The 18551-nt window shown below is 39.3% G+C and overlaps 1 protein-coding gene across 1 annotated transcript in view; it reads right to left on the reverse strand.

The window, feature by feature from the left end:
• Positions 1-884: 884 nt before the first annotated feature.
• LOC129106790 (FERM domain-containing protein 5-like) overlaps positions 885-18551 on the reverse strand; it is a 63033-nt gene continuing 45366 nt past the window's right edge. The window contains exons 2-14 of the mRNA XM_054618015.1: positions 17849-17953; positions 16882-16924; positions 16650-16728; positions 14160-14257; positions 10354-10477; positions 7973-8060; positions 7621-7709; positions 5227-5290; positions 4763-4854; positions 4590-4664; positions 4405-4473; positions 4174-4280; positions 885-1471 (exon numbers count right to left, since the gene is read on the reverse strand). Of these exons, the coding sequence (XP_054473990.1) occupies positions 885-1471; positions 4174-4280; positions 4405-4473; positions 4590-4664; positions 4763-4854; positions 5227-5290; positions 7621-7709; positions 7973-8060; positions 10354-10477; positions 14160-14257; positions 16650-16728; positions 16882-16924; positions 17849-17953 (1620 nt within the window). The remainder of the gene's footprint in view (positions 1472-4173; positions 4281-4404; positions 4474-4589; positions 4665-4762; positions 4855-5226; positions 5291-7620; positions 7710-7972; positions 8061-10353; positions 10478-14159; positions 14258-16649; positions 16729-16881; positions 16925-17848; positions 17954-18551) is intronic.

An 18551-nucleotide genomic window follows, 5' to 3' on the forward strand; every position in this document is an offset into this window, starting at 1 on the left:
AGGGCAGCACCAACATCACTCCTGAGTCATATAGCTACTGCAACTAATTCTTAGCATTTGTTTTCAATTCTTTATACCTGATGTTGGGTTGTATACCACATTAGGACAATTTGGGATGGTTTCAATCATCTAAAAGTGAGCTTTTATCATTTTCCTAGTCTTTCCCTTCACTTTTAAATTCATCTATGGCTAGAATTGTAATAAAAACAATCATAATATTTGCAGTATTATTAGTATTATTTGACTCAGGACTGATCTACATTCAGTAAGTGCTGCTTAGTTTTTCCATTACACACTTTCTCTGGCCCCGATACACTAGTACAACTCAAAGCAGCAGTTTTCAATGTCATAGCAGTGACCATAATAACATTTTATCAACATGAATGTGGTTGTTGGCTTTGAAATATGAAAATGAGATGAGCCAGACAGCCTCCCATCTTCTCTCAGGACTTAACTCAAACTCTCAGGTTACACAACACACACCACAACACACCAAGTCATTCTGTCTTACAAATAATGTTGCAACATATACATTAATACAATAAAGGCAACTATTAACTGTGGTTGGAGAAGTGAAGTCTGTCAGACTTGTTTGTCCCTTTTCAGTGTTTAAATCAAACCCCGTTACTGTGGCTTTGTGTAAAAATAAAATTCCTTGAAATGACCTGAATTTCCAAAGTAAAATGTTATTTCCTTTCCTCGCAGTGATGGTCAAACGTAATAAAGAAGGCAGGGGTCAGTCCGTGGCATGGGACGGGAACCTCTTCCTGGGAGAAGCTGAGTGGATCTCGGGGAATAGGGATGCCATACTTTTCTCTCTTCCCAACCTCCCATTGTCTGTTGAACTTGTCGCATCTCCTGCGTTGTGTATTTCAGTCTCTGCTTCAATTGCTGATGAGGAAACCTCCCATCCATCGTAACTTACAGGCGAACCAGCGCCGCAGGGGGCAGAAGTATTCAAAGTGGAACTGCTGGAATTCAGGTGTCTTGCGGATGTCCCTCAGGAAGGCAATGTCCAGGTCCGACTCGGTCAGCATGATGAGGAGCAGCAGCAGGGCGAACAGCAGTCCGATGGTGACCAGGAACAGACGCAACACGCTCAGGATGAATTTGTTCAGCTCCTCCACGTCGCTCGGCGGTGACGGCCTGCTCCGGGCCATACGCATTGCTCTCCTCCCCGAAGAAAACTCTGCCCCTTGCCCCTCCTTCGATGTGCCGGCCCCTGACTCCTGCTCGTCGATGCTGCAGGGAGCACCGTTTAGGTGACGCGCCAAGGGCATATCCATCCCGTGTTCGGCCACGGGTGTGGGCAGCATGCTGTCTGAAGGGCTGTAGGCCTCGTCGGAGATGACAGCCGACGTGCTGGCCTCGCTGCTGTCCGATAAATGGCCCCGAGAAGACATGAAGGAATCGCCATGGGAGACGGAGCGTACAGGCGTGGAGTGAGCGCTGTCTCGAAGGGACTCCAGACCTGGAAACACACCGCAGAGGAAGGAAGTTCATAAGGGAGACATGTTTAATAACTGGGAGGTGTTGTTGACACATTCACATTTAAAGAACGATTCTGACATGACCTTCTTATACCTCAGACCTTCTAAAGCTCATGAGAAATGTAGCCTAAATGTCTGCAAGTCATTGATGCAATCGGTGACTATGAAGAACCTGACCCTGTGTTTTTAAGAAATTAAAAGAGGTGGGTTAATTCTGTTCAGTTTGAGTTTAATTGGTCCTAAAGCAGAGAACAGCTCTGCCTCTTTGAGTTTTAACCTGGCTTACTGGGTGTATTCAGGCACATTGTGCTGTGTTGAACAATGTGGCAACAGGTGGTCAGCTTGTCATGACCCATGCTTAAGTGACTGATCCCGTTCGCTGTCATGTAGTCTATTTCTAAATTTAATAAAATGGCGATTCTAACATCAACGTAAACATGACTCATTGGAGCAACTGTTACTCAGTGTTTCCCCCGATCCTCATGTTCTCTGGAAGCTAGATTATGTGATAATGTCAGCTTTTAAACTTTGGTATCCATCTTGTTAGACTTAAACAACATACAAGCAACTTTCATAATTTGATGTGATATTCATTTGGGTTTGGCATCAGAGAGACATACAGCATCACCCTGAAATAACTTGCTAATTGTTCAGACACTACTCATAAAGACAAAGTCGTCCAATTTGAATCCACAAGAAGAACCACGAAAAGACAGTACTCCATAATCCTGCATGACAAAAACCAGCCCCTGGGTTTTACCTGCACAGTTGGCTGCTTGGTTGCGACCATGTAGTTGTGGTGGAACAGCTAGTCTGGAAGGGGTCCTGGAGCTCTGTCCTGACCCAGGACCAGAGCCCGAGGTGGAAGAACCTCCAGGGAGGGCGGGAAAGATCGGTAGGATCCCAAGAGCCTTGCCCAAGAGCCTGGGTCCCAGAGCCAGCACGCGCACATTGACATCCCGAAAGCAATGATTAATCATGCGTAACTGAACGTTCACCTTGGTCTTGATCCGGATCAGACACTTCACCATGGTTCAAGGAGATCAACAAGCACCTGTCTAACCCTAACTGTGTTCCAACACACGCAAGTTTGCTGCTCTTCTTCTTTTTCTTTATCTCTGTCTTTACTTGAAACGGCCTCTCCTATCTTCCTGCTGTCTGTCTTCGTCTCCAACTACGCCTGGCTAGCTAAGCAGCCCTCCCTTCACACAGAGAGCAACCACATACTGGCAGGCAGGCTGACAGCGGTTAAAAAAAATAGAAAGACGAACAGAGAGTGAAAGACAAGGCCCAGGAATGTGGCTCCCTTGTGCCACAGTTCGCCTCGTCCCTTCCTGCAGTGGCACACATGGCATGGCCCCTGACAGCAGGAGCTATTTTCAGGCTGAGATATTATTACCAGTTGAAATACCAGCACGGACAGAACACTGGGACAAAACACAGGGGGTTTGTTCCTGTGTTGCAACAGTGGGTTGCAATGTCAGAGCCTTCTCTCCATGTCAGTGACAAGGGGGGGGGTTAACAAAAGACTGTCTTTGGTGAAAACACCATGCTGTAAGTTTATTTATTTTAAGCGAGGCAAACTGTCAACTGAGAGCAAACTTACTCACAATGACAGCATTGGTAAAAGGTTAATAGCCTGTTGGAGAAAAAGACAGGTCAGTAAGTGCCCTTTATAAACTGACTTTCTTGTGTCAAAATACTGCCGCAAGCCACAAGCTTAGGAGGAGCTTGTGTGTGTTTCAGAAAGAGCACATCAAGAGAGAAAGGGCAAGACATCACACAAAGTGAAGAGAATGACTGACACCCCTAAGTAGGGGATTGTTCACATGGAAAGGGTAAGCGTCCAAACAGGATATGAATGTATTCAAATTGTGTGAGCGCCTTAAAGGTATATATATAAGTACCCCAAATGAATTGAGACATGGGTGTGTAATCCATAACAGATCAAGTCACATAGACTAAGAAAGTGATTCCCAACCAAATGTACCCAAGGGGTATGCTGAGGGTTGTGGAGAAGCTCAAGTATATAGAAAAAAATATGAATTAAGTTTCAGATTTTTTTTTAAAGCCACATGTTGAGTCAAGCTGTAACACCCGAAAACTAGGTATAGCAATTGAGAGAGAGTTAGCTAGAATTAATGAATAAACAATTATAGTTAGATAAAAGTAATTGATTGAAAAAGCTAAAGTATTGGATAGATGGTAAAAGGGTTTAAGGTAAGAAATAGTTAAAATAGTTGGAGAAAAAGTAATAGTTGAATGAAGAAACTGCTAAAAGTTATGGATAAATAGTTGAAATGTCAATTCTTCCACTAGAGTAACACTTCAATTGTATAAAAATCAGCATTGAACAATATTAACTATAATGTAATAGTATTAAACAATCACTTTAAAATATATTCAAATGAAAGGACTTGTAATATTTTAGGTGTTGTTTGATAAAGTAGGGTACTTCAGTTCATCTGACAGGACTGTGAGGGTGCGTATAGAAAAAAGGTTGGGAACCACTGGACTAAGCGTTGTGCAGGCTCACTGACCAACATCTGCTTCACACTGATGGAGATGGTCTCTTTCTCACTTTCTCAGCCCAGAGAGCTTGAGGACTCACACCTGTGACCTCCCGTCAGCCACATTTTCTTATTTTGCAGTATTTCTCTATTCCTTTGAGTGTGTGTTTTACCCTCCATGATGGAGATGTGCACAGCTCTCCGTCGGGTCCTGGGCACACTGGTCAAACGAGGGCCGTGAGTGATAGATGGACAACTCCGACTGGGCACCATGCCAGCCCTGGACAAAACACACACAGACATATGCTCACATCACATATACATAAAATGAATAAATCATTGTTAACACACATTTAGTGCTGCAGGCAATATATATTCTTCTTAAAAAATTTAAGGATACTGACCTGTGTATCTCAGGTGGGTCTCTTTTAATTTTGGCACTTTGTTCCATCACCTCTTTTGCAACCTTTCCACTGAGAAAACGTAAAAAAAAGAAAACCTGTCATGTGAACATTTCCAAGGCTGTTTTTTTTATATAAAATGTGTACTTACTCATAAGTAAGTACACATTTAAGTAATAGTAAGTTACCTGTATCTAAAGCGACTACCCTTGAAGAAGAGATTACTGCTGGACACAGTGCGGACTTGACTAGACTTCTCCAACCTGTGAGAAAAATGGAAAGAGAAAACATGATTTACATTATAATGATGTAAACATTATGTCCTTTCCACATTTGTATTGTTGTAGGTCTTGTGACTCACTTGAAGAAGGCCTGGTTCTCGACTCCACACTTCCACAGATGCTTACAGGCCTCAGGTGTAGGTGCAAAGTATGTCAGTATGATCTTCTTATCCTGTAACATGTCCAGCACAGGGATTCATACATATATTATACTGTATATATAACTCATACTTCAACAAGACTCCATGTGGTAATTGTCAATACATTTTCATCATGTGAAGAGAAAATGCATGGCCTTCTCTGTTAGTTTTACTGAGTGTTTGCAGACAGTATATTAACCAACACTCAGACAGCAGCTTTACTTTGCTCTTTTTTTTGCTGAAACACTTGGCTAACACACATTTTTGTCCAATCATTTCCCGTTTACTATTAAGGATAGATTACAGTGGCAGTGCCCCATGCATAAAACAAAGCCACACTCATTTAACTTCCTGAGCTCCACAGCCTAGAAAAGGAAAGGTTTTAATAATGCATACACTCATACCTCCGTCTGATTTGCATATATATGGAATGTCTTTGCTTCAAACTTTAGTTTGGTCACCTCCTCCCTGTGTTTGGGGTACAGAGACAGAATGAGGTCAAAGGATGGACGGATAGAGAGGGAAATGATGACAAATGGGGCAAGGGAAAGAAAGAGACATGTATAACAGAACATAGAGAGAGATGGAGGGAGAAAAAAGACAGAAAGAAGGGATAGGCAGAAATGGATAACTGTGTCATTTTGGCATTTAAAAATCAAGAGATTTCAAGATTTCTACAACAACACAACTCCAAACTACTCTGTGAAAGCTTATGAGCATTCAGCTTCACAGCAGGCTGACTTAGCTGTCTGGAAAAGGTTACTCATATCCTCTTGCATGCTATTAAAAGTTACATAAAAAGTAATGAAAAAAAGCACAGTATAGTAAGTCATCAAAAAGTCATAGCATAGTTTGTACTTTAAAATGCTTTAAAAAAGCAATTGTAAAGTAAGCCCAAAAATAGTTAAAAAAGAAGTCACAGAATAGTATGCCATAAAAAGTCATGGTATAGTATGTATTAAAAAATCCATAAGATTCATGGTATAGCGTATCAAAAAAGTAAAAAACGTCATAGTATATTATTTCATAACAGTTCATTGTAAAGCATGTCATCAATAGTAACAGTATTGTATGCCATTAAAAATGCTTAAAATAGAATAGGATAGTGTGCCCTAAAAAAATGTAAGTGTATTTTGTGTGAAGACCCCTCTGTTTGGGTCCTCTGCTCCGTCTCCTTTCATCTCCGGGGCTGCAGACCTGATTGGGGATTAATCAGTGGCATTGGACACACCTGGGCCCGGTGCAGAAAAGATTGAGCAGCAGAATCATTTGTTGGCAGATCTCCTCTCAGACCAAACTGTTGTTGAGGCTTTTGGTTTCTTTTCTTTGTTTTTACAGCACAGCACCCATGCAGCATGTTTTCATGCATCCACCTCCTACTACTGACTTTACAGATTCCTCCCATCAATCTATTTGACTTATATTGACTTACTTTTTAGTTGATGAATCACAGTCACAGGCTCCCCACTTTGTCCGTGTGCCCTCTGACGTTTCGTGCGGACTGGACTGAGTTTTGCAAATAACGACTGTCTGGCATTTTGATATATTGGGTTGTTTGTGTTTCTTACTCTGTCATTGTTTCTCTGTGGTAATCTAGTGGACTTAGCTTCCTGGGTTTAAGTTTTTTTTTGTTATTGTTTCATTTATTCAGTGATAAATGTTTAGGGTTTCCTCTTTGATTTTGTTATAAGCACCTCATGTGTCATGTGTTGTTCAACTCCTTCCTTTGTGTGTTTTCCTACCTGTGTGATTGTCCGCCCGCTTTCATTAGTTTCATCTGTCCCTCGTTTACACTCTCGGTTTTACCTTGTGCTTAGAGTTACAGCCTGTCTTTTTTACTTGTGGTTTCCTTTTTCTCATGTTTAGTGTTCCCTCTGTTTAGATTTCCCTGCGATCTGCCAACTGTGTCCTGCAACCTGTCTGTCCTTACCTGTCTTCCCGTGGACTCTCAGGTTCGAAGCACTTTTCAACAATGAACCATCAACTTTTCCTGCTGGTTTCTCATCATTCCATTTGTGTCAAACTCTGCAATTAACTGAGACTATTACAGCTATAGTATGTCATAAAAAGTCATGAACATTTCAAAGTATAGTAAGTCATAAAAAAGTAAATTATATATTTTATAAAAAAATGTCATAAAAAGTAATGATTTAGTGTGTCATAAAAAAGTTAAACAACAGTCATAGCTACCCATTTGATAAAAAAAGTAATATTAGTAAAAGACTAAAAAAAGTTGCCATAAAAAAACATTATAGCATGCCATAAAAAAGCCATTTACTGATAATATAGCTTGTCATAAGAAAAAGTCAGAGTATAGTATGTCATGAAAAAAATCATAGAAAAAGCATGTAAAATAAGTATGCCATAAAAGTAACAAAAAAGTTTTTTTCCTTTGCTGGCACCTTAAACAACGTGTTTCGTAGCACTTTTGTTATTTAGAATAAAAGTGAAGCAAACTTGTACTAGATCAATCGCAGTGTGTTATGTTGTCATAAAAACTAGAACATTTTGACTTGAGCTTAAATCAGTTTGCTTCCAGCTTTTGCATTAAGCTGTTAATAAAGGAAGGATGTATGTTAATTGCAATTCTTTCTATCTCATTGGTGGTTATGTTTTTATTTCTGTCTGCTAAGCACCTTGGCTAGTCTTTATGGAGCTTTTGGAATTTACTTTTTCTGTACACAAACAGCTGCAAAGTCTTGCTTTAGAACGTGGGCATGTCCACGGCCTTTGATTTACATTTGGTTATTATCTAGCATCATGTCCAGTTTTAACTGTTTTAACCAATCTTAACTCACCACTTGAGGAAATGGACCCTCCTGTTTCCTTGCAGCACAGTGAATCCAAAAGGAGTAAAAGCCAGAAAAGCTGGGTTGCCAGACACATCCTGACAGGCACATAAACCAATGTTTTTGTTATTTTAGAATCATGATTTTAATTCAAAGTGAGATTATATTTCCTTTTTAATGTTTTACATTGATACATATCACTTCAAGACAGTAGTATAATAATTCCATTTTACGATTTACTTAATAGTTCATCTCACATCTACTCAAAAGAAATAAAAAAATACTAATTGCATCCAGTTGCAGATTATGATTCATAAAAAGCAAAAGCTCAACAGAATAAATTAGTTTCGTTAAAAAACACCTTGCATGGATGAGGGTCCACTCCATATGTCTCCAGCATCTGAGCCTTCTGGAGGAAGTTGAGCTCGGACGTTTCAGGACTCTGACCTCTGAGAGAAAAGGACAAAAAGTCAGTTAATTGGCTTCAGTCATAAAACAACTGTCAATTATTACCGGTGTTACCTTTATTCTGTTTCATCATAATTTGATTCAAGGTTTTTGCAAATTATTTTATACCCCAAGTCAAACATAGGAGCACTATTTCCCCCAGTATTGTGATAATTTTTCCCTAAAATTATTTCAGGTACAAATTTTTGCTGTTGTGACGCTCAAGTGTGGGGAGATGTATCTTGATTGTTCAATTTTGTCAAACAAGATGGATGATATGAGCGATAGAGGGCAGTGTAGGATCAAACCAGTGCCTGTGTCCACCTGACTTGTAAAAAAATGTTTGTGTGTGTGTGTGTATATATATATATAAAAGACGGAGATAAGAAAAAGATCAGAGAAAAATGCAAATGTTCTACATAGGGTTGATTCAAGTGAATTATCAGCTAATAAATCAAAAAGGGTTTGCACGGTACACCTTATTATTATTTTATATGAGCACAGGTTAAGCTCATATTTGAGCACTGGAATGTACTGCCAACCTCTTGTTGTAGGCTACACTGTCATCATACCCATCAACCATGAAGTCATCAACAGGAAGAGAAGCAGAATAACAAGGTTTCCGTGCCTGCTCATGGTGCTGGGATTACTGTGTGTACCTGCTGTGACACGTGGCTGTGACCTTGGCACGCACTGTCTGGCACCCTTCCACTTGAAGGCCGGGGAAGCAAAGCGATGTTAACTAAACCTGACTGGTCACTACGAATCAGTCCCTGGGCAAAATACAAACACTGTGCCTATTTGAGCATTGAATACCCATCATCCTGAAGAAACAAAACCCAAAAGGTGGTCAGCATTTTCCAACATCACCAATTTTAGTAGATTAGCAACCAGGTAGAAAAACTTAACCTGATGATGCAGTACCACTCGCACAACAAAAGTGTCTCACACTATGTAGAAGAGTGAGTTTGGACTGTGACATCCCCTCCTCAGACCTGTGCAGCATACTGGTCATCACCAGCTGTGTAAGGGAGTGAAAATTAGCTACATTTTGTGAACTGTTCCCAGACTCATTGAACTATCTGTACCACCAAGCGGAACTAATCCAATTAATCGGTCCATTAATGGTTGCCTGAGCACTGGCTTATGGCCGCTGGTTGCCTGAGGCATGGCACCCCTAAAACTGGGGAATTGTAGGGAGCACTCTGATGGATGTTGCCGACCGTTGCTTTTAATTGCCAAGTATCAGTCAGAGAATGTACTGAATCTGAACGTGAACATTTCAGTGCCTTGTTTTGGTAGAGGTTGGTTGGCAAGTCTATAGAACCTGTGTGTAGGCAAAATATATTTACCACCAAAGTTTCACGGCAATTTGTGAAATAGTCACAAAATAAAATCTATTGGTTTCGTGTTCAGGGACACAAATTGCGTTTTATTTCCGTTTAACTTTGCATGACTTTCTTTTTGTGACGACTTACGTTTAGGCAACAAAACCACTTTGTTAAGTTTAGGAAAAAGCTCATGGTTGGGCTTAGGTTTAGGCAAGAAGTCCACGAATGGTTAGGTTAAGGCAACAAAACCAACTCTTAGGTTAAGGCAAGGTGTCGAACACTGGTCTCCAGGTTGACAGTCTTGGTAGTTTGACTCATCCCCCTTCCCTTTCACCCATCCTTAGTAGTAGTTGTTTTTTTGAAATTATTAAGTACGTCACTTGCTCCGACTGTTGCTTAGTCACGTGGATGCATTTAATTTGTGTCTCCCCCATGAATAACGCTCCTAAATTACTCTCCATTGGCTTTATTTTCGTTCTGAGCGACACGAAAAAAGAGACAATTCGTAGCCAAGGACACGAACCAATAGATTTAATGTGTCCCCATTTCACCAACTTCCATGTATTTATTCAATACAATCTGCCAATTCATATGTTACAAATGTAACTAAAATAAAAGACTGCTGTGATGGTTCATTTTGGTTTCCCATGACTGTCATATGAATTTAATATTCACAATGAGTGCTAGGGGTGCTTCCATGATGCCTGCACTGTGGCTGCCATAGAGTAGAAGGAGTACACAGGTTCAATACTGCGACATGGACTTGATGCCAATGTCCACCCTATAGCCTTAAGACCTGAACCCCAAGGGGATTAAATGACGTGACCTTGTAAATGGTTGATTGTAAGAGGCTGCAAGAGCATTTAATGTTGTGCCCTCATGACCGTTACGGCGAAGTGCCTCAAAGTCTGTGAGTCAGTGAGTGTGAACATTGGGATTGGGCCATTGACAAGTGTCACCTTACATGAGCTCGGTCTTGTGGATGTCAGCAATCCGCCGCTCCAACTTCTCTGAGTGTTTGGGGAAGAACTGGAACTTCGAGCTGTAGCCCTCTGGGTGTTTCCCGGGGTCGTGGTCACCAATTTCAGCTGGAAAATGGGACAAAAAGACTTCCATGTTTGATGATGACTTTTTAATTCATTTGAAATTAAATTGCCTTTATGTTATGGCTGACAGTACCAAATGCAGCAATACGTGAACATGTGATAATATGTGATGCATAACCAATAAGTGTTGAAATGTTTACTGTAATATGAAGCTCCTATTTTCATATCAAACATTTTTTGATATTTAAAAAAATATTCAAGTAATTTCTTATCATTAAATAAAAGATCAAATTTTATCTTTTTTATTTAATTAATGGACCAAGGTCATTTTGCCATTTTAATCTTTGTAATTGGCTGCTCTGATCAAAACAGAGTTAGTACTGCAGTGCACTGTGTTGAAAGAAAATGCCTCAGCATTAAACTCCCAATAGAAAACTGTAGATAAAGCAAAGACCAAGACGTGAAGGTGAATGCACTTGCAAGAAGGGCACACACAAAACTAATTTATCTTAGGAAGAACTCTGCCAATTGTTAACCTTGAGTCCTTGCAGTACATATTAGTGTGTGTCATCAAAAATACCTGCCAGTGTTCCTTGCATCACTGTAGCCGGCTCCAGCAGCCTAGTTTACAAACCACTGACATCAGCTTACAGATGGTGGAGGAACTACACGAAGGGTTTGGCTACTTGTCTGCTCTCTTAGGGGGGCTCTGTACAACTCTGGCAGCCATTACTGTTAAAATCTGCATTTTATACAGCCAAAACATTTCAGTTTACAGACTATGTGTGACAGACATTATGGATTCAAATGTTTTATCATGTTGACGGTGCTGAAGAGCTATACAATTAGAGGCAGAGACACCTGGTGAAGATATGCTTCACAGAAAGGGAAGGCTAGGACAGACACTTATTTGACAAGGCAAAGTGATAAAGACTGAGCCATTGGAAGACAAAATACTTAACTGCAATATATATATATATATATATACATGTATATATATATATATATATATACACACACATATATATATATATACACATATATATACAGCGGCTAAAATAAGTATTGAACACATCACCATTTTTCTCAGTAAATATATTTCTAAAGGTGCTATTGACATGAAATTTTCACCAGATTTCGATAACAACCCAAGTAATCCATACATACAAAGAAAACAAAAGAAATAAGTTCAGAAATTAAGTTATGTGTAATAAAATGGAATGACACAGGGAAAAAGTATTGAACACATGAAGAAAGGGAGGTGCAAAAAGGCATGGAAAGCCAAGACACCAGCTGAAATCTATCAGTAATTAGAAAGCAATCCTGCCCCTTGTCAGTGCAAATTAATATCAGCTGGTTCAGTCCCAACTGATGGCCTATAAAAAGGTGTCTCATTACCAAGGTGTCACACAAGAAACATCTCATGATGGGTAAAAGCAAAGAGCTCTCTCAAGACCGTCGCAACCTTATTGTTGCAAAACATACTGATGGCATTGGTTACAGAAGGATTTCTAAACTTCTGAATGTTCCAGTGAGCACTGTTGGGGCCATAATCCGGAAGTGGAAAGAACATAATTTCACCATAAACCGGCCACGACCAGGTGCTCCTCGCAAGATTTCTGACAGAGGAGTGAAAATAATTATCATAAGAGTTGTCCAAGAGCCAAGGACCACTTGTGGAGAGCTTCAGAAAGACCTGGAATTAGCAGGTACAATTGTTTCAAAGAAAACAATAAGTAATGCACTCAACCACCGTGGCCTGTATGCACGCTCACCACTCAAGACTCCATTGCTGAAGAAAAAGCATGTTGAAGCTCGTTTAAAGTTTGCTGCCCAACATTTAGACAAGCCTGTGAAATACTGGGAGAATATAGTCTGGTCAGATGAGACCAAAATTTAACTCTTTGGATGCCATAATACACACCATGTTTGGAGGTCAAATGGCACTGCACATCACCCCAAAAACACCATACCAACAGTGAAGTTTGGAGGTGGGAACATTATGGTGTGGGGCTGTTTTTCAGCACACGGCACTGGAAAACTTCATATAATTGAAGGAAGGATGAATGGAAAAATGTACCGAAACATTCTTGATAAAAATCTGCTGCCATCTACCAGGATGATGAAGATGAAACGAGGGTGGACATTCCAGCAAGACAATGATTCCAAACACACAGCCAAGGAAACTCTCAATTGGTTTCAGAGACAGAAAATAAAGCTGCTTGAATGGCCCAGCCAATCACCTGACTTGAATCCAATAGAAAATCTATGGAAAGAACTAAAGATCAGAGTTCACAGAAGAGGCCCACAGAACCTTCAAGATTTGAAGACTGTTTGTGTGGAAGAATGGGCCAAAATCACACCTGAGCAATGCATGCGACTAGTTTCTCCATACAGGAGGCGTCTTGAAGCTGTCATTACCAACAAAGGCTTTTGTACCAAGTATTAAATAAATTTCAGTAAGCGTGTTCAATACTTTTTCCCTGTGTCATTCCATTTTATTACACATAACTTAATTTCTGAGCTTATTTGTTTGGTTTTCTTTGTATGTATGGATTACTTGGGCTGTTACTGACATCTGGTGAAATGTTCATGTCAATAGCACCTTTAGAAATATATTTACTGAGAAAAATGGTGACGTGTTTAATACTTATTTTACCCGCTGTGTATATATATATATATATATATATATATATATATATATATATATATATATATATATATATATATATATATATATATATATATATATATATATATATTCCAAGTTAGCCAAATAAGTTTTCACCAAATTATTAGGTTAATAAACCAAGAAATAGGTAGATATAAGTATCAAAAAATAGGTAAAGCAAGCAAGCCAATATCAGCAAATGTCTTCTAAAATACTGACACATTGTCTTGTGGCGTTCAGGGCCACACAGAGACACTCAGGGACATTCAGATTGAGGGATTGGCTGAGAAACATTGATGGACAGCTGAAGCTGTTCGTTAATAATATCTCACCTCTCTACATGTTGATGACACACAAAGGGGCCTGTCAAAAGGAGAGCTGGCATCTTCAAAAATTCTAAAAATGTCATGTTTTCTCAAAGGGACATGCACCAACTTTTTTATTTAATCTCTTGAATTATTAAGTATTAATTGTGTCTTGATTTATTTTTTTATGGAGCTCAAGGTTATTTAATTAGAACTGTCAATTAAAAGTAAAAACAACAAGTTCAGATCCTCAAGGTCCCCATCAAACCAAAAAGAGAGCATAATGATGCTTTAACCTTTTGAACATGCTCTGCTTGCACATTTGCTCACACCCACACAGTAAAGTACATATTGTATATGGCAGAATGTGAACACAAACACACACAAACACAGCTGGCAAGTGTTTATCAACAAGCTAAAGTCATATGGGAATCCTAAAGTCTACAGTAGGTCACAAACATTATGAATAATATATGTTGTATGTGCTAGACAAACCTCTGTCAAAGGAAACACGGTAATTTATTTAGAATTGTAGTTTTGGGTGTGATTCTTACATAATGACCACAAATGTGGAAGGCCCAGGGTAGTCAACATTGAAACAATAATTGAGATAAAACATTTTATTCTCAAATGCACCAGTCAGAAGACACCATTGGCTTTCTGGTCAATATTGCAAAGACCGCCTCGTGTGAGGAAGTTTGTTATGTTAGAGAGTTTGACTCTAATACGGCTCCCTATTTTGTCATACCTTGTAATATGTAGGCAGCCAACAGAGCAGCATCGGATGTCTTGCACAGGAGGCGACCATGGTAGAGATCCCTCTTAACCTGCAGGAAGACGAGATATCTGTGGAGTGGAACACAGAGAAACTGATCTGGGTCATCATTTAGATAAGCCCGATATCAACATTGCTCTTCTTGTCAACACACATGGTAGATGTTTACAATTTTTACGTAAGGTGTCCCTTGAAGCAGCATGGGTGTCAAATAGATTGTTAGAAGAAGAAACCTTGAGAATTTGAAATAATTCAAACTTGAGGCTGACTACTGTATGTTGTGTTAATGTGTGCTTTTATATGTGTTTGCGTACCCGATGCTGAACCTGCAGCAAATGTGTAATAGTTCAAGGCACTGTTCTTAGAAACAAAAAGACTGATATAATGACACCTTTCGAGGCAGATGCCCTGTATTTTCTAGTCTCCTTTAGATGCAATGTCTGTTGTTATTACAGATAAGCTGCATTACCTGTCCCCTCAATACGGTGAAATGTAACATAATGGTAGCTAGCAACAGCTCCATTACTTAGGGCCCTTTCACAATCCATGCATAATTAACCTATAATAACAATTTTTAAAAAAATTAATGAATCTATGATTGGCAATCCAAAGTTCTCTGGATCATTAGACACGGGACATGAAGCCAACCGGAAGGCAGAACTGGAGGTAGGCATATAATTTGTAGAATTGACAATAATCTAAAATGTGATTGCTGTTTTGCACTGGTCCACTGGGAGCAACTCAATCTTCTGATCTCGTCCACAACCTCCAGAGATTACACATAAGTCAATTTTACCGCTCAGCATTCATTTTCAAACGCCTGTGATCCGGCTTCTCTCCAAGCAGAAAAGCAATAAATAGTATATCTATACTAAGTATCGCAATAAAAAATGTCAGCGTACTGTTGGGGTGTGTTATTGAGCCTTTTTACATCCTGACACTACCTCGTTTTAAAATTATATACAGTATAAAGACAGTTCAAAGCTGAAAGCAACATGAAAATCAATGCAAAATGTTGCTATCTTTCATGTCTATGGTTCTCCAGCCCGTATTTGTATGTCTGTGAGAGCTTCTAGTCAGAACAGATGGAGGAGGATAGAGGAGCTGTCCCTTGCCAACTCTCCAGCTCAATCAAGAAGAACTGGATTGCAAATAAGAGATTTCACAGCGTGGCAACCAGTCGAGGGATGTGATTTAGAGCGATCTGTGCGCTCCATAGCTCTCTGGCTGAGTCCTCATTCCTCAAAGCAGTTTGTTCAGCTGTCAAGGATGCCACACACAGTACAGTAGTGATGAGGAGCTTCATGACACCGCAGCTTACTGTATAAAAAAAGAGAAAACTCAAATCCCCCTCACACAGAGACACTGTTGAGCTCTGGACATTGTGGCTTTACTTTTGTACCAGCATCACTTAATGTGTTTTCTTTACATTTATAATAAATTAAGATTTAGAATAATGTTGTTCACTCTATTATGAAGAAGGCAAACTGAAAACGTATTTTCAATGAAAATTATAAATTTATAACAAATCTTTATTTCAGTTTTAAATAAATAATTAGGATGGTTACAGTCCTAAGAAGTATATACTTATCCTATTCTCAGTTGAAACAAAGGCAAACATTATATTTGAAAACCTTTAAGCTAGAGTTCTCTTATCCATGTTTCAATTATCTAAAAGCTGGCTACACAGGCATGATAACAGTAAGATATTAGAATACTTTTGATTGGATTTTATGAGACAAATTAATAGAGGGGCAGAAGATTAAAACACCCACTTTGGTTCAATAAAGGCTGTCCAAAGTGATTTTGTAATGCTACTGTTTTGAGGTTTGCTCTTTATCAGCATGTTTTACACCGTGGTTATGACTCCCAAAAATAGAGTTGTATGGTGTTCTTGTCCCTAGTTGAATGTAAGAAGATTTGTATGCCACCTGTGTTGTATTTCTGTTTTATAGACATCACTTTTTCCACATTATTGATACCATCAGTGAGGTTAAACAAACCCAACAGCTATCTGTTATGAACAACCAGATCTCTGATACCAGAGAAAAAACTATATGAGAAGGGTTTCCAAGGATGTTCTGATTGTCTGTGAAATGTTTTTTTATTGTCATTTACCTGTTTGATTCAGAAAACTGTGTGCTAACTCAAGCCCTCAGAAAATAATGGTCCCTGTCTCATCAAAGTGGCGTCATGCAAGTTATGATTTGTAGCATGAGATCATTTGGTCCTCTGTTCATTTTTACACGATTCGCTAATCAAACAAGATGCCATACTAAGTACGCTATTAAAACGTCCCTCACGCATACTGCCATTCGTAGAATTTGCTTGTATTACATGATTAGTCGAGGCATAAATATGTCACAACATGTCACAACTCTAACTTTTCAAATTCCATCAGTGGAAGACAAAGGGAATCTTTAGAGGCAAAGCTCAGCTCATCAGGCTATCTTGATATCTTACCTTGTGATTTCCTCTTTTAGGGCAGCAGGGTCAGGTGGGTAAAACTTGACACGCAAACACATGGTGAATGGAGGCTGGGCTGGGGAAGAAAGACAACAGTTTTTTAATCTATTGTCATGTTTCTAATGAGGTTGGCATGTTTGGTGTGTTCTTCTTTTATATAAGCACATATTTTCTTGAGGGTTTATTGTTTAACCAACAAATCAACTAATCATAATCATTAAATACTTACATTTAATTTGTTTGGCAATTGACTTTGTAAACTCCAACCAATGCTGAAAGGGAGAGAAAGAGAGGTAAAGACCTGCACGTTGGACACTGTCTGATTGTTCAACAGCTCAGCATTATGACTTGTAATCTACAGCTGGAAGACACAGTAGAATAACTCTCATCTCCTTGCCTTCTGCTTATTTAGACCCCCTACAACACAGTCTCCATGCAGAGTGGAGATGAAGGAAAGCTGTTTGAAAGATTATCATGAGCCTGCTGTTCTCTATCAGACTACTAAACATCACAACACCAAACTAGCTCTAATCAGTGAGAAGATGACACACTGACAATAATGGCGCACTGCGTTCACAATACAGTAACTAAGAAAAATGATGAATGTGAACGAACACCTGCATTCTCATTTTTTCTTCAAATGTCCCTCAGATAAAATGCAAAGACAATGTACAAAGTGGGAACCATTTTCGAGCCCTGCTCCCATCTATAGTTCAAAAGAACAGTGATTAACAAATACTCTGTCAAAGCACTGCAAATTCACCAACGACTTTGTTAATGTCTGTGATTGATATTCATCTCAATCAAAGGTGGTTGGCCTTCTGCCAGCTTGCATAATTGACCTGCAGGCCTACCAACCTGCTTGAATATTTATGTAATACAGGGTAGAGATGGTCAAGACTGAATGGGAAAATGTGACCACCGATGGTTTCTTATTTTTGCATCAGCTTCACAGGGTTTCCTTGGACCTTTTAAGAATTTACATTTAAAGGGTGTTATTAGCCTCAAAATCGAGTCTTGCCTGTTGAACACATTGCTGTATTACCTTTGACAACATAAAACTATTTTAGTGATTTGCTCTGCAAACTTGGGTGAACTAGTATTTAAGGGGACAAATTACTCAAAATCATTCTGGATATTTCAGATAAAAGAATGACACGAATGAGAAGTGATTTATTTTACAAATAAATACTTACCCTCTGCTTGTCTGGGTCAACATATCTAATACCAAAGTAGTCTTTCTCCAGCAGGTTGAGATGGTGGCAGATGAGGTCGAACAGGTACTGTCCTTTGGCATCCCGCTGAAATAGAAATAATATGGGAAAAGTCATATAATGAACCCTTAGCAGAACAAGTGCACATATACTGTTACTATATGTTAACACTGCCCAGATGGAACAGTAAATAACATCACACATTTAAAAAAAGATAAACACATCAATAGTGTCACATCTTTGGAGCCCCTGATAAGTCAAAGCGGCCACCAGAAAATGTTTTAATATTTAACTACCCTCAAGAGACATATATGAGGGCTATCAAATATTCATATTGAGGCAGCAGCCACCTGTGAAAGCTTTGAGAGATTTCTGCTGCAGAAAAAGACCCAGAAAAGCAGTGAGACAAGGTGTCGGCAAAGGACAGGCTGACAAGGAGAGGAAGCCACTCCTCATGCAATGCAAATCTGACCCTTCCATATGAATACTTTTTATATCTTTTGTATCATTTAAGAACCTGGAAATACAAATGTTTATTTTAAAATAACTAAGGAAATAGGCTGTTCAGCTCCCTAAGTTCAGATGAACAGAATAGTCTTGATCAGGTGTGACAGTGATAAGGAAACAGGCCTGCTATCCTGGCAGTGTGAGCAGGGCCATTGCATAAAGCTGTGTCTGCCCCAAA

Source organism: Anoplopoma fimbria, chromosome 2 (genome assembly GCF_027596085.1).
Source record: "Anoplopoma fimbria isolate UVic2021 breed Golden Eagle Sablefish chromosome 2, Afim_UVic_2022, whole genome shotgun sequence".
NCBI classification, from domain to species: Eukaryota; Metazoa; Chordata; class Actinopteri; order Perciformes; family Anoplopomatidae; genus Anoplopoma; species Anoplopoma fimbria.